The sequence below is a fragment of the Clupea harengus genome, chromosome 1 (assembly GCF_900700415.2).
Source record: "Clupea harengus chromosome 1, Ch_v2.0.2, whole genome shotgun sequence".
In the NCBI taxonomy this organism is placed as follows: Eukaryota; Metazoa; Chordata; class Actinopteri; order Clupeiformes; family Clupeidae; genus Clupea; species Clupea harengus.
Window position 1 is genome coordinate 18,445,967 of NC_045152.1, and position 16,069 is coordinate 18,462,035.

Sequence of the window (16,069 nt, forward strand, 5' to 3'; positions counted from 1 at the left end):
AGAGAATGTGTATTAAAACCGGATGTCGTCACTTTAATCCGGTCTCTGGTTGGATAAAACTTTTCAACAGAAATGGACAAGGACCTTTACTTTTTAGTTGAGAAGTTGTGTTGATCGCCTGGCATGCAAACGATCGGTTTTCTTTAAATTATTATTATTTTTGTGAAGTTATACGGCTTATGTGAATAAAGCTATCTACACAACTTTTTATATGTCTACATTGACTCGTTTAGTTGTTCATGTGGTACACGTAGGTCTTAACTGAAGCTAACGCTTAGACCAACAATCCATTGGAACACATAGTAGCTAGCTAGCCTCGCTGCTAATAAGTCTAACGTTAGCATGCTGATATGAATAGACCCATTATAGTCAGGTGGCTTAATGCTCAATTGACTTGTTAACCGAACTTTTACGAAGTCATACAACTAAACACACAAGTGACTTGTTAACCTATGTCTACATTGACTCGGTTAGTTGTCCATGTGGTACACGAATGTTGCAGAGTATTGTCCTATTGTAGGACTTAACTGAAGCTAATGCTTAGACCAACAATCCATTGGAACACATAGTAGCTAGCTAGCCTCGCTGCTAATAAGTCTAACGTTAGCATGCTGATATGAATAGACCCATTATAGTCAGGTGGCTTAATGCTCAATTGACTTGTTAACCGAACTGTTACGAAGTCATACAACTAAACACACAAGTGACTTGTTAACCGAACTTTTACGAAGCTATATGACCAAACACAAAGCTAGCACTGTTAATTCCGCTATAGCTAGCCAGGTCAATTAGCTCGCCTAAGATACTGCAATTTAAGCTAACCAATTACCTCATTTCCCCCAAAACCCATCGATTACATGTGTTTGTGATGTGTAACATATATCCTTAATCAGTCATTCAAGTTATTAACGTTTATTTACCGCTAGCGATTACACGACACAAGGGTAATTCAATCGCTTTTAATGTTGAACTTGAACTTCAACAACGTCACACAACATTAAAAGTCAGGCATTGGCATGGTTCCTACAGAATAAATCCAAGGTCCTTGTCCATTTCTGTTGAAAAGTTTTATCCAACCAGAGACCGGATTAAAGTGACGACATCCGGTTTTAATACACATTCTCTGGCCATACGTTTTTCCTACCGACAGCATGCTCCTGTCTTCTTCTCCGTTTTCTTCAGTTGTGTGTAGCACCAAAGCGCCACCAACAGGCGTGGGGGATGTACTACAGCTGAGTCAATCGGATTCACTGGGTTCATGTGCACACGATGTAAAAAGTGGATAGGTGTGAAATAGGTGTGAAAAACCCGGGTTCAGGCAAACTAGAGTCCGTCTGCATGGGGCCTCAGCCTCCCTCCTCTTTGGTTCAATCCTAGTTTATGACTGGCAACATAAGTTACATGCTATGCTGGTGAAAAGGAATAATGGCAACAGGCAAAGGTCTTTTCATGATTTTAATGATTTGGGAGCTTATGAGTGACTGAGACAAACAAGAAGAACCGTTCATCTCCAAAATGCAGAATGCATGTTACTTGAAATGCAGTTACTTGATCCCACTTGTTTATTCATACTTTTATCACTTTATACAATGTCCACACTCTTAACCCACACCAAGCTGCTATACAGCTGTTCACACATGAGCTCAGTCAGCAAGCAGCGTTATTCACAGAGCACATCTGGGAGTGATCTCCTACTTATCCTCCTCCACTCCTTGCCTGCACAACCATCTGAAACATGGGAGTATGAGTCATTAATGTTCATTTTCAATTTTATTTATACTTCTATGAATGAATCAGACTCAGCCATTCACTAAATGTTCAGAGTTTCCCATGAGCCATAAACATCTGGCCGGCAAACTACATTGTAAAGAGTGGGGGCAGGGGAGTGTGTGCAAGTGGAAGAAAAGGCAGAAAAGCACACGGCTCCTCCACTCTTTAGTGATGTGGCCGAGTGGTCGGCAGTTCAAAGCCTTTAAACATTCTCTTACTATGGCAGAAAAAAAGGATTCTTCTTTTAGAGGATGCCTTAAAACTGTATTATTCTGGACAGACCAAATGCATATTTGGAATGGATAGAGAGAAAGTAGGGAGCTAGTAAGATACCAGAGAGCACCGACATCAGTTGAGCTAACAAGAAGGGTCTTGTCACCTGTGCCTGTATTATGACGCCATTTACGTGTTTCTGTTCTGGGCTCTCCACTTGAGTACCATACCATCTCTGCTTACATTTGTCAATCTTAGTGCATCATTAATCTTTGAATTCTGCAATAAGAAATAACGTATACGAGATTTAAACTTCCGTTTAAGGCCGAATTCAAAGCAAGATTCCTGAATTAGCAAATTAGCGTATAACATTTACGGAAGATGGATTTGAAGTTTCGTTTTTCACGCAGCGTGTTTGCCCAGATAATTCGGTTGCAGGTGGTCCATATTACGGTCACCTTGCGCAGGCTGCCAATCATCCACACCTGCCAAAGTTTAACCCCATGTCGGCCAACTACAGCCTCTTATAATTCAAATGAAAGCTCGTGGCAGCAGGCGATGTTCCTGCAAGACGGAAAACAATGTTTTTGCGCTTTGAAAATATGGATAGGTTTCTTGACCTTCATCTAACCACTGGTCTGACAGACTGGGATATTAATGAAGAAATCAATCTGACCACAACCACAGATCAGTATCATCAAGGTAGGAGAATAGTAGGTGTAAAACTCTTGCATTTAAATAGAGCAGAGGTTGACATTATATTTAATATATATTTGCGTTAATATAGATGGCCAACGCAATGAGTACTTGATGCAGTGGCATTATGCAAGAATGTCACGAAGAACTTCATCAGCTGAACTTCCATGCCAATATTCAAAGCAATCAGATGGTGAGTTGATCAACTACCTAAGGGGGATGTGAAATGTATAGAATAGGTTAACCAGCCCTGCATTATACTGAATTACCATAAAACACCACTCTGTTTTTTGTCATTTTTATTTATATTTTAATTATATTTTTGCAGAAAATGACATTGAGCCAAATCTATGGCTTATTGTTAATCCCAATTTGGTATGTCCCATGCATCCAAGACAGACTCCCACTAAGGCTACTGTGGGTTCACCAAACATAGATCACCCATTCATCAACACTCACCTGCCTTACGAGCCCCTGACTCCAGTCTCACCTGAGCTTCTTGACGAGTCTCTAAGTGACACCTACTTCACCAGTAAACACATGGTAAATGTATCACCAAAGAGGTGATGTATTTTTGTTTATATTTGTCAGGACGGAGAACTCCTAGTCAAATTCAAGTGGGAATTGCTTACGTGGTTTCTTAACGCTTTGTCACAAGCACCTGTGGTTTAACCTATATGGAGAGTGGCGTAAGATGAGCCAGTGGGTAAAATGACCCACCACCTGTATCTGGGCATCCATACACATTTTTGTCATGTGACCCTTAATTTAGTTTAAATTCTCCATTTTCATCTTGCTGTTGAAGAAAGGGCCATGTGGGTAAAGTGGTAAGCATATTTTCTCACAAAAAAAAAAAACAGTTTTGCCTGTCAAAGATTTTTGGTATATCAGGTATAATCAGTCTCACATCCAAAGTAATTTATCTCAATACAATTCAACTGTCAGTGTGTAAAAACATGAGTGAATTGGCAAAAGTGTAGTTCTGGGTTGGTAGACTAGGCACTTTTCAAAAGTGTAGTTCTGGGTTGGTAGACTAGGCACTTTTCAAAAGTGTGGTTCTGGGTTGGTAGACTAGGCACTTTTCAAAAGTGTGGTTCTGGGTTGGTAGACTAGGCACTTTTCAAAAGTGTGGTTGTGGGTTGGTAGACTAGGCACTTTTCAAAAGTGTGGTTGTGGGTTGGTAGACTAGGCACTTTTCCCCAAATAGTGGCTGTGGGGCAAAATGAGTCAGAGCCTTGGGGGTAAGGCCAACCGGTGATTCATCTTACCCCTTCATATTTACATGAAGTCAAGTCAAATAGTCGGTGCATTCTAACAATGAATAGCTGACATTATATTTAATATTTTAGATGTAGCATAACCGCTGTCATGTCACATAATTACAGAATAAAAACAGATACGTAGTAATGTGCTTGTAGCCCAAGTTTTTGTTTGGATGTGGATGACTGAGAAGCATCGTTGTTTTGTCACTCTGAATAGCATCTTCCATGCATATGTGACATGTTAGTGTTTATGCTACAAAGTTTCTGAGCGTACATATATTCAGAACATGTTATGATTTTGTTATGTTTATGGGCTTAAAGGACCAACAAACAAATAATCAGTGGATATTTCTTGGATAAAGTTTTGTGGATAAAGATTTTATTCAATTTAAGATTTCCATGTCTGTTTCTAATCCTAGAGACTTGGCAAACAATCTTCAGGTTTAGGTCTGTCGACAAATTGGTTGTAATATTTATTTCATGAACACCAATAACATCAGAGGACTGGGCGATTTTAATTATTAATAATTATATTCAGAATTATACTTTTAAAATCTAGTTAATACAATAGTTAGTAACTGTTTCCTCAGATGGCTGCATCAACTTAACCGTTACATGGGGCAAGTTGAGCGACAAGACCACTTTTAGGACCCCATAGTGTGTTCATTTGAGTTAATTTGAGATATATATATATATATGAGATATCCCTATGGCTATTGGTTGACTTAAGTTAAAAAAAAATTTAAAACAGTGTGACGTTGAGTGTATTAATGGCTTAAAGGACCAGGACCAGACCAGATCTAACTTTGCCCTTCAATGCTATCAATAACTTTCTTAGCTACGCCATCGAGCCCGCCAAAGGATGTGTCTAGAATCCTTCGAATTCTACCAAGGACAGAGTCCCTCGTTCAGAGAATTTTCAAGGATTCAGTTGAAGTATCCTCTGCATTCTTAAAGCACCCACAATCCTATGTGCACGTGCCAGAGCCTTTTTTTAAAGTAACACAGAATTCTAAGGCGGGAGCTTTTCAATGATGCGCACTTGCTAGACTGTTCTGTTGTTTGTTCTCTGAATGCCAGGAGGGAGTCATGCCTAGCCTCTGAGGGACCCCACTTGTTAGGATTCAGAAAGACCCAAGGAAGTATTCTTGACTTTAAGAAACACCCCTTGTATCATTGTATGGTTTGGATATAGGCCTAGTAGTTCCGGTTTCCAGACGTTTTAGCAGCGTTACCACTGAACCCAAGTTTTTTTTTTAACACAGCAATTACGTTGAATCTAGCGCACAACAGCATGCGAAACTTAGTAGTACAATCAGAACCCATCTACGTCCTTTAAAAATTATCTCGTACAGTTCTAAAGCGCAGCAATGCTAGCCAAATGCTAACTGGCAAAGCAATTGCCCACAGAAGTTTGGCCTTTTGTATTGTGTTCCAATTCCTATGCAATGAGTGTGTATTGTATTTAAAAACTGGGAGTACACCCCCCTCAGGTGTCTGATGATGAGTCCTCGGCAGAGTTGGAGATCTGCCGGAAGGTCAAAGTCACACGGAAGTCCAGAGTGCCGAAGGAGAGCGAGAGGGTGCGCCGGCCCAACCAGACTAGGGGCAGGGGCCGAGGCAGACCACCACGACGGGAGCATAAAGAAAGTGACAGCTTTGTTTTCAGAGCCTGGGCTTGGCCTCGACCTCCAGTCAATTACTGCCTTCTCATTGCAATGGCGCTCGGCAGCAGTCGCACTGGAAGCCTGAATGTTCAGCAAATCTACAGTTTCACCAGGTGACTAACACAAGTTGTTTCATTTAGCAAGATTCAGACAGAAATAGATAGAGGCAGAAACTTTATCTCCAAAGGGAAATGTCAGTGTTGCAGCAACAATTCACATAAACACACACAATGAGATGGGTAAAAAGACAGAACACAGAATAATACATGCACACAGAACTATTATAGTGGAAAAAAATATATATATAAATAGAATTTAACTTTAAGGCAAAATATGGCTGTTAATGTGAAATATTAATGGTAACCTGTGCATTGCCACTCAAAGGAGTCATCTCCTCTCCCTACCCAGAGGGGACTCATTGTTGATTGCTATTGGGGTGGGCAGGAATGACCTCCTGTAACGGTCCTTAATGCAGCAGAGCCGAAGTAGCCTCTGACTGGAGACACTTTGTTGTCTGACCAGTAGGTTGTGTAGAGGGTGTGTAATGTTGTCTGACCAGTAGGTTGTGTAGAGGGTGTGTAGTGTTGTGTAGAGGGTGTGCAGTGTTGTGTAGAGGGTGTGTAGTGTTGTCTGACCAGTAGGTTGTGTAGAGGGTGTGTAGTGTTGTGTAGAGGGTGTGTAGTGTTGTCTGACCAGTAGGTTGTGTAGAGGGTGTGTAGTGTTGTGTTGTGTAGAGGGTGTGTAGTGTTGTGTAGAGGGTGTTTAGTGTTGTGTAGAGGGTGTGTAGTGTTGTCTGACCAGTAGGTTGTGTAGAGGGTGTGTAGTGTTGTGTAGAGGGTGTGTTGTGTAGAGGGTGTGTAGTGTTGTCTGACCAGTAGGTTGTGTAGAGGGTGTGTAGTGTTGTCTGACCAGTAGGTTGTGTAGAGGGTGTGTAGTGTTGTGTAGAGGGTGTGTAGTGTTGTCTGACCAGTAGGTTGTGTAGTAGAGTTGTGTAGTAGAGGGTGTGTAGTGTTGTCTGACCAGTAGGTTGTGTAGTAGAGGGTGTGTAGTGTTGTCTGACCAGTAGGTTGTGTAGAGAATGTGTAGTGTTGTCTGACCAGTAGGTTGTGTAGAGGGTGTGTGGTGTTGTCCGTTCTGTTGAGCAGCCTGTGCAACATCCTTTTCTCCCCAACTGCTCTGCAGTCCCCAGCACAGAACCAGCCTTCTTTATCAGTTTGTTCAGGTTCTTAAGAGTCACTGGCTCTGATGCTGCTGCTCCAACAGAATCACTGGTCTCCAATTAATATCCCTCAAAGTTTAGTTTAGTAATTATAATTAGGCATAAACCCATGTCTGCTGCTATCTGAAATCAGTGGCTTTGGATACTGTAGTTGTTTTTTGTTAATTTACCCCATTCAATCCATTCCAATGCTTCTAGTTTGATTCCTCTCTATGCTCCAGGGAACACTTCCCCTTCTTTCAGACTGCCCCCGACGGCTGGAAGAACACCATCCGTCACAACCTGTGCTTCAGCACCAGCTTCAAGAAGACGCCCCAGCAGGTGTCCAGCGGAGGGGAGCGCAAGTCCTGTCTGTGGCACCTCACTCCAGACGGGCGAGTGCGCCATCGCAACGAAATACAAATGCTATCCCGCGATGCTGTTGAACAGCTAACAAGAAGCATGAAATACCCAGGTGAGCAAGAGGAATGCTGTGCTAGTGTTGACCATTCCAGGTTTAGCATGTTGGCATGAGGGATGAGTTTGAAAATGCAAGAATGACCCAATTTGTGTTTCTGTCTGTAGATTTGATCCAGGACCTGCTTGACCTCTGATCAACATCATCCTGTCTGTCCTTTCTATTTCATTCAACACATCTTGTGCTTTTCTCTCTCAGAAAATGTTGAATGTTTTGTGTTCTGTAGGTTTTCTTTTTTCTACAGTTGTGAATAGAGTGTACTGATTTAAGTTTGCAATGTATGTATGAAAACTATATAATTGAATTATGAGACAATTCCACATGTTGAAAGTGTGACTGCATCAAAGAGCACAAAGAGGTTGATGTTGATGAAGCAACTTGAATGGACGTAATTGAATACATATTGCCATTGAAATGTGAGCAGGAGTTGCTACTTGCATTATCTGCACCTCAAATGTGAAGAATTCTGTATAGATCTCTACATTTCTATATTTCTTTGAAGACAGTCTGCACACTACGCTCAACCTCATTGAAATACTGTTTCACTCTTTGAACAAATGCCATAACATTTGAGGGAGAGAATATTATTTAATCTACCATTTTCAATCCTTACTATATCTTACCATATCAATAGATGAACATGTCAAAGTTCATTCTGTGTCAGGGCTTTCTTTGTCATTGTACATGGCAAGTAATCACTGCTTGGGAAATCTCAGACTTGAGAATTGTTCACGTATCATAAAAAAAATAATCCTGTTTTTAATCTCCCTACTGGAACAAGTGTATGAAACACTTTTCTCATTCCGCTGCTCTGGTTCATGTTTAATTCATCTTTGGCTTTGAGAAGGAAGATAAAAGGGAGGACAACTGTAAAGCGCTCTCTCTCTCTCCCCAGCTCTGGTTTCCTGTTAGACCATGACCTTGACTCTGCAGCATTGAAGCTGCACAGCAGAGGCAGGCCCTGAAAAATCAATGGGAATAGCATGAGGAATTGAAAAGGCATTACGTTTGTGTGATTCACTTTAAGGCTTAAATAAAAGCATTTCTGCCCATATCTCAAAGGCATTGACCAAAGCCAAAATAGACAAACGTCTGAGAACATGACCATCCGTGGTTTGATAACTTTGAAACCTTGAGAGATAAAGTTGTAAGAAGTCACGTTTTTGTCTGTGTGATCTGACGTGGAACTAAAGTGTGGAGACGGCCATCTCAAATCAGAAACTTGTGGCACTTCCTTTAGCTACATGTTTAAACCCTAGCCTTTATGGTTGGTGGTGTCTCCACCAAAGAAACAAGCTCCTCTGTCTCCGAATCGGCCCACCACAACTTCAAACCGCCTCTGGAGCTGAATGGATTGGATTTCTGCTCTGAAGATTCCCGCTCACACGTTGCCTCAATGCATATTCTCAGATGTTGGATGTTTGCATCGCTGACATGCATTCTGGCTTCAAGCCCCTGAAACATCCCTGGGCATCGACTGTTTGAGTGCACCATTTCAGTCTGTTTCTCAACATGGCAAGGCAACAAAACAACAACAAAAATACAATACATTATTGCAGATAATTGCCTGAATACTGCAGTGTCCTGAAAGTTGTTGACTTTCTAGGTTTTGTGTTGAAGGGAAATCACATTGTCTCAGTTTATAGGAACTGTTTACTGTTCCATTCATCAAGTAGGCAGAGACAGATGTTTGGCTCCAGTAAAAACGTACCTTGTGTCAGCTCTCTACCACACATGGACCACAGCCCCGCAAACACTACATCCACACAATGGGGCCATGGTGTGTGTGTGTGTGTGTGTGTGTGTGTGTGTGTGTGTGTGTGCGCGCGCGCGCGTTAAAGTTGTGGATGGATGGGATGTATGTGATAAATTTGACTAAGCTTCGTCCAGCAACTATAGGTTAAATGAGGTATCATTCCCAAAGGCCTCAATCCCTTGAAATGTAGAAAATGGGAAGCATCAACAAATCACCACCTTGGAGGAATCAGCAGGCTTCAGCAGGCTGAGCTAAGATTGTAATCTAATTTATTAACACAAAGGGGAATTCTTGAGTGGAGGATTTGATTCCGTTAAAAGTGGTTAGTAATTACTAATTACTAATCTTTGATCACTACTTTTTTCCCTCTACATTACACCAATAACAAATAACTATTTTCAAACAATTATATCCAGGCAAGTTCCTGTGATTTTCTGTGCTAAACCGTGGCGATTGTCTTATGGCTTACAACGTGGGTGCGAACGGTAGGCTACATAATATGCATGTAAGACTAACCCACACCCCATCCTATTTTCTTGGATTCAAGTCACTTCTGACTCCAATTCGTCAAATCATCTGGTTAATAGCAAGGGTCAATTGAATCCCTGTTGTTTCAGTAATAGCACACATCTATCCATATCAGCATTGACTGCAGACACAGCTCTTATTAATAGGGATGCACCGATACCCATACCAGTATTGTGTATCGAGCTGATGCTGTCCTCATATATACAAATTCTATGATACCATGCACCGATGCTACTTTTTTGTTTACACAGAACGTTTTGTTTATTTTTGGTTGGAAATAGCCTCCTGTTATACATTTTATATTCATAATATTATATTTTCTTTTGCAACAACCAGAGCGCATCTGATGGGGGGTGGGTGGGGGGGGTAAAAAACGGTTGTCAAATTCATCGCATTTTGATGGCAATTGTTATTTTCAAAGTAGAAATACTGCCTTATTAAGTACTCGTACTCCTTATTTAGTAATCTGCATCGGCAAGTACACAAATGCAAGTACTCTTACTGTCTCAGAAAAGTGGTATCAATGCATCCCTATTTATTAAAAAGGAGTAAGGACAGATCAGCTTGATAAGGCCAGCATTACAAATGTACAGTGGTATATCAACATTCAAGTAAGTATTCATCTATGTTTGTATAGTTCCTAACATGTGATGGATCTTAAGATTTTGTGATCAACAGCACCACCTATAGGTAGAAACAAGTTCCTAACAAACTATAGTATGACGTTCCAAAAGTTGCTTTTGTAAGTGCTTATGAAACAGCAGTGATGGGACTAATAATTTGACTACCAGGCGAAGACAAATTTGAAGACAGCTAAATATTGTAGCTGAAATCTACCAATACAAAGTCAACTTAATATAGAGTGTGGTCAGACAATCCCAGGGACAATCTCAATGTAAACCAGATTAGATTTGGCCCTTTATCCAATATTGCCCTGTCTTAAAGAAGAAAAACTGTGTATTCGCTGTTTAAGGCACAAAAACCATGTGATGCTGAAAATTATCTCTAAATCAAACTATCAATGTATAAACAACACTGTATCTTCCTCAACTTTTGTTGTACAAAAATAATATATGCCGTATAAACACAGACGAATTTTATCCTAAATGTACTTTTTGTGTACACACAATTTAGTGTTTTATTGCAATAGAAATATGATAATTGAAATAAAGTAAAGGGAGTCCTCATACATTTTTCACAGGCATTACTGACATCAAACATATGTCTCTTCAGATTTAGACATAACTTACACCCAAACCTTCCACCAACCTTTGATATAATGCAATATTATGCAATGTCCAAAATCTGTAACTTTAATAGAAATCACTAACATTTTCACTACATCTTAAATGTGTGCGTGTTGACTGTTAAAGCAGGTGTTTGTGGAGCCCGGCGGTCCTGCTTGGGCAGTGAGGCCACTGGCGCATCGGTGTCCTGACCTTCCCGTTCTAGGCTTTAGAACAGCACACGTCATGAAGAGGCCCCACCTCCAACCAGCCTGCCCGCCTCCGTCACACTCCTACAGCATGTTCACCTCCCCCTCACACAGCTCGCCTTACTGTCCGTCCGTTACTGAAAATGAGAGCAGGTATACCAACAAAGGTCAGGAAGGCATATTTCACATTATGTGCATCAATAATGAAGTTCAGAGGTCGGGAAGGCATATTTCACATTATGTGCATCAATAATGAAGTTCAGGGCTAGACTAGAAGCCAGACAGAGAATCTATCCTGAAAAAGTTAACTATTGATCCAAAACTTCTTTCTGAAAATATAACTGAACTGAACTGAACTGCACCAATGACGGATTGCAATTCCACTTGTATTAATGTCTAACTGTACTAGTGCTTCCACTATCGGGCCAATGCGACTTAGAAATCAGGCCAACGGGGGCGTCTGGTGCTTCAAGCGGCCATAACCAAAACCATTTGCGTTTCTGGGTCGATAGCCCCGCAGTAATTAGCCTAAAACCCGCCTTTTGGTGTTAATGTCAGCCATCCCGTCAATTTCAAGTGGGAAATCAGACAAAGATCACTGGAATCATGCGATACAGTCTGGATGCCAGGCACCTACGACCTCGAGCAGAAGTAGTGAAGAAAAAGAATAGAATGGAAACCGAAGGGGCTGATTGTTTGCTGAATGATCTTCGTTTGTGGAATTAACAGATTCATCAGACTAATGCTTAGTGCTGTTTCACTCAATTAAAGCGTATCCTTAATAACATGAACAGATTCATCAGACTCTTCTATTGATTAAAACTGTACTGGAATCGCTAATTTAGTGTAACAGGTGGAACTAACCATAGGAAAAAGTTACATTAAATGTATTATTTAATTAGTTTAGAACAATTATTTCACACTGAAACACTTCCCACCCTGCCCATGACAATACTCTAACAGACACACCTGTCCTACTCACCGGTGAGTTTGTCTAACTGAAAAGGGCACAATAACCAGAACACAAAATACCAATGCCCCGTGCCAACATACACTGAATCCACTGTGTGTTAATGACCCTAGCAACATATGGTATGTACACAAATGCAATATACTCCAAGTCAAGTTTAACAAACCAAATAACCCATAACATAAGATCGTTTTGCACAATAAACATATTTCACAATCAAAGTCCAATGTTTTCCACATTCAGTATGATGTTCACTGCAGTTCACTGTTTTGCACGTTTAGTTCAAAATGGTCGAGCCACGGTCCTCAAAGTGTATTGAACTGTACAATGACGAGAGAGAGGGCAAGTGAGCTGCGGGCACATCAAGGGCTGTAGTGGCGAAACGGCTAGCTGTCCAAGTTCCCTGGCCTGGTGAAGTCTCCGACGTTGGCGACGAGCTTGTTTCTAAATGTTTAACACTTCACTAACTAGCGAGGACATTCCGCCTCACACTACAACGTGCTATACTTTTTGACAGCGACACCGGGTGATCTTCAGTGCTGGTGGTGTAGACTCCTTCTTCACTCCAACCGTAATTATTCCGTAACACGGACACTAACAAACTTAATAAACTTAGAGCTAAACTTACAATTAACCGACTTATCTTTCTGTTATTCACTCACAATAACGTGGGAGCTCTACGGGCGCCGCCATCTTCTCTCTCGTCATTCTCCGTCTGCCGCTTGTCCCGCCCCCTCCTCTCTCTCCATTCGCCAGCGCACCAACTCTCCAGTCACTGATTGGCTGGCTATATACAAGTTCTGTTGGGGCTATTGGGTACCCCTACATTAGCAATCCATATCACATTAGCCAGCTAAGAGCATAGGTAGAGTTTGCTGTTAGCTGTTAGATAAAGAACACCGGGTGTTGTGGGCTAGCATTGTGGGACAGCTGTGTGTTGTATTGAAATATGTTGAGATTTGATCCACGGGTGTTGTGGATCATGACATGCACCGTATATGAAATGTATTACATTATTGCCATTTGGAGGGTTGGAATACACTACCCAACATTTCATTAATTTGCTGAATTGCATTAACTTTGAAAAGCTGAATATATGCACTTACCGGTATGTATATATTTTCAATGTTTACATTATTTACACACCAGGTTGTGTTCTAAATGGGAATTGATCCATTTTAAACATGTGTCCCACATCTGATTTTTTTGATTATGAAAACTATTAAATGATTTCAACATTTTCATTCTGGAGTCATCTTTACAGGCCATTTTCTGCCCGATTAAATCACCTATGGCCCAGGAACTGTACAGATCCCCACACAGGTTTGATTTACAGCAGGAAGACGTATCACTTTGTGCATTTTCCCTTTTTGATGGGATGTATGCTGCATTGTTGAGGGGCACAAATCACTATGCAATGTGCCAATCTGACCAGATCCTTGCAGACCATCTGTCCCCATGAGCAAAATGATGGGTACACAATACGTAAAAGTAGCTTCATGAAACCCCTAAACTAAAATGTAGGTGAAAATGATAGATGATAGATGAAGTATCCATCTATCTATCTATGGACTGGAGGCCTTCATGAGAGGCTGTACAGTCATAAAGCTACCAGATTCAAGTTGCCATCATGGAGAAATATACTCCACAGATACATTACTTTCTGAAAATTGATATGAGCGTTTGCTAACCCAAGTGGTAATGGTGAGTCCTTCTGGCACTATAAGGTTATTCGGTAGCATGCAGTTTATTTTTTAACTTCATAATAATTGTTTTGGCTCTGATCCTCTCTTACCTGACTCTACTTACTCCGCCTTGACACTGCCTCAAAACCCAGTTAACCCTGTTTGGCCCAAGGGTAAATGGTGGGCCAAAAGCCCATGGCCTCAAGAAAGCCCCGAGGAAAGCAGCAGGCCTTGGCACGCGCGAGCTCACCCGCATTTGGCCTCGAAAGTGGAAACACGGCTAGTGTGGCCTATGTCAATCATTCACTTTATCTTTTAACATGCACAACAGAGATCGAAACCGTCATCTTTGAAATTAAACTGTAACATGGATGTCCAGACTCTCACCTTTAGGGACGAAACGCAGCGAGCTGCTGAATATTCAAAAGCGCGACTGGCCATGTTTTGGTCCGTCGTTCACAAATTCATGACCGAGTCCATTTCCACACTTTCCACAACGAACCTACATGACAACATATTTCAAATTCATGTTCGAATCAAAACCGATGCCTCACATGAACATACATTCTGATTGTAACGTTTGTCTAGGCTACAAGGAAACAAATGCTGCATACCTTGAAGGCGCCCGACCTCTCCTCTTGCTTGGAGAGGCTATTTTCGTGAATGGTTTCAGTGAATGCTGGCCATGGTGACGAATGCTCGTATTTGGACCTACTTGGGAAAAGCTCATGGCCACACTCCGCACACACATAGATGCCTGATGGAAAATACACAAGGACAGTGTAGGGCAACACAAAAACAGTCACCAGATGACAAAGTTTTTATCAATCCTTAACATTCCTATAAAGCTATGCCTATACGCCTAACAGGGAAGAGCAAATAAGTAGGTTTCTATCAGCACCCTTGACTCATTTCATGAATGTATCGTTGACGGATGTTCTTTTTATTAGCACACAATAGTACACACACTAATAGTACACCTTCCAAAACTGATTCAAGTTGAAGCAGGTTGAACAGGCTTGAGTCTTTATCAGATCAAGGGTTAACTTACGCAAACAACTTCCATAACCGTAAGATATCCACCAATAGTTCACTCAACTTCAGTTGTTTACATCGTAGGAATAGTGCTACTTACCACTTTCAAAGTGATCTTTGTAGATCTCACCTCCGGAAAATGCGCAAAAAGACATAATTCCAGAGATTAACACGTCAAATGTCACTGTTAAAGGGTAGAGATGACGCGAAGAACGAGTTTGGTAGTTTCGTTGATCTCTCCGGCTTAAATTCACTCGTTGCGCATGACCAATATGGCTCTGGTGTTGCCCACGAGATGGCAGTGCTGGTATTTACAAACTTTCGTTTTTTTCTCTAAAACTCAGGCTCACGTTATTTTCAATGGATGGCAGAGAGCGATCATATAACTGGCCAATCAATCAAACTGTCATGACAGGACACACAATATGGCCGGTCAGATTTTAGGCTAAATAAACTGACTGTCTGAATTAGTTGAAATATTATGAGTGAGACAAACTATCCTGTACTTTCATTGCCAAATTTAAATGCATTATTAGCCAACTTAAGGTGGAGCTCAATCAAGTAGGCCTAGTTTATTAGGCTAATGTATATAATGTTTCACCCAATCTACTACTATTTTCTTTGGCTTTCACGTACGATCCACCTGCCAGCTATTGTCCAGTGCAATATCTAAATACCACTCCCTTTTATCTTATCCAAGCCTATCGACTCGGGTCATCCCCATGCGTTGCTTGCAGTGTTCCTCTTGGCCTTCCTCCACTACTCAGAGAGACAGCAACTGTATATCATTAGATCTGAGAGGCAAGTGCAGCAGGGTTCTCTTCCAGCAGAGGAAGAGCCAGTTAAATGACATGATATATGTTAGAGATATACAGTGCGCCTCAGCGTAAAGAATCATTAAACTGCTGTGTCACTGAAGGTGAATGTACAGGATGTTGGTGCAGGGATATCTGCAGTGCGACTTCAGCAGGTGTGGGACATTAACACTTTGCAGTGTATGAGAGAAACATAAACATAATCCTTCACCTCTATATCGATTCCCATATTCTAAGCGCAACAGGAAAATCCAGTTATTTATAATGTAGCCTAAATCTGAGCGTTCCATCCGCTGTGATATGGGTATTAAGAATGAACACTTTCCTACTCGAGGGATGAGCTGTGAACAGCTGTGAGTTCGAAACTTGAGGTTACAGGGCAACTTTAATCGCAACCAATGCGACTTGATGCCAATAACCAGGACACGTTTGTCGCATTATACCCTATCGGGAGTTAATCCACTCCAACAAGCGAATTCATTTATTATACGACTTTAATGCGAATTTCAAGCGTTTCCACTCTGACTTCTCTATTCAAATGGTCAACATTCGCTATTAAAG

The 16,069-nt window shown here is 41.2% G+C and overlaps 2 protein-coding genes across 2 annotated transcripts; one reads left to right on the forward strand and one right to left on the reverse strand.

The window, feature by feature from the left end:
• Positions 1-2,475: 2,475 nt before the first annotated feature.
• Positions 2,476-9,409, forward strand: foxr1 (forkhead box R1). Its single transcript, XM_012817921.3, has 6 exons — positions 2,476-2,685; positions 2,771-2,872; positions 3,008-3,222; positions 5,435-5,721; positions 7,049-7,281; positions 7,392-9,409. Exons 1-6 carry the CDS (start codon positions 2,565-2,567, stop codon positions 7,418-7,420), a joined length of 987 nt encoding a protein of 328 aa, XP_012673375.1. The 5' UTR covers positions 2,476-2,564; the 3' UTR covers positions 7,421-9,409.
• Positions 9,410-10,663: 1,254 nt separating this feature from the next.
• msrb1a (methionine sulfoxide reductase B1a) lies at positions 10,664-14,973 on the reverse strand. Its single transcript, XM_012818155.3, has 4 exons — positions 14,794-14,973; positions 14,273-14,415; positions 14,046-14,160; positions 10,664-11,140 (listed from the first exon to the last, which is right to left on the reverse strand). Exons 1-4 carry the CDS (start codon positions 14,846-14,848, stop codon positions 11,124-11,126), a joined length of 330 nt encoding a protein of 109 aa, XP_012673609.2. The 5' UTR covers positions 14,849-14,973; the 3' UTR covers positions 10,664-11,123.
• Positions 14,974-16,069: the final 1,096 nt, after the last annotated feature.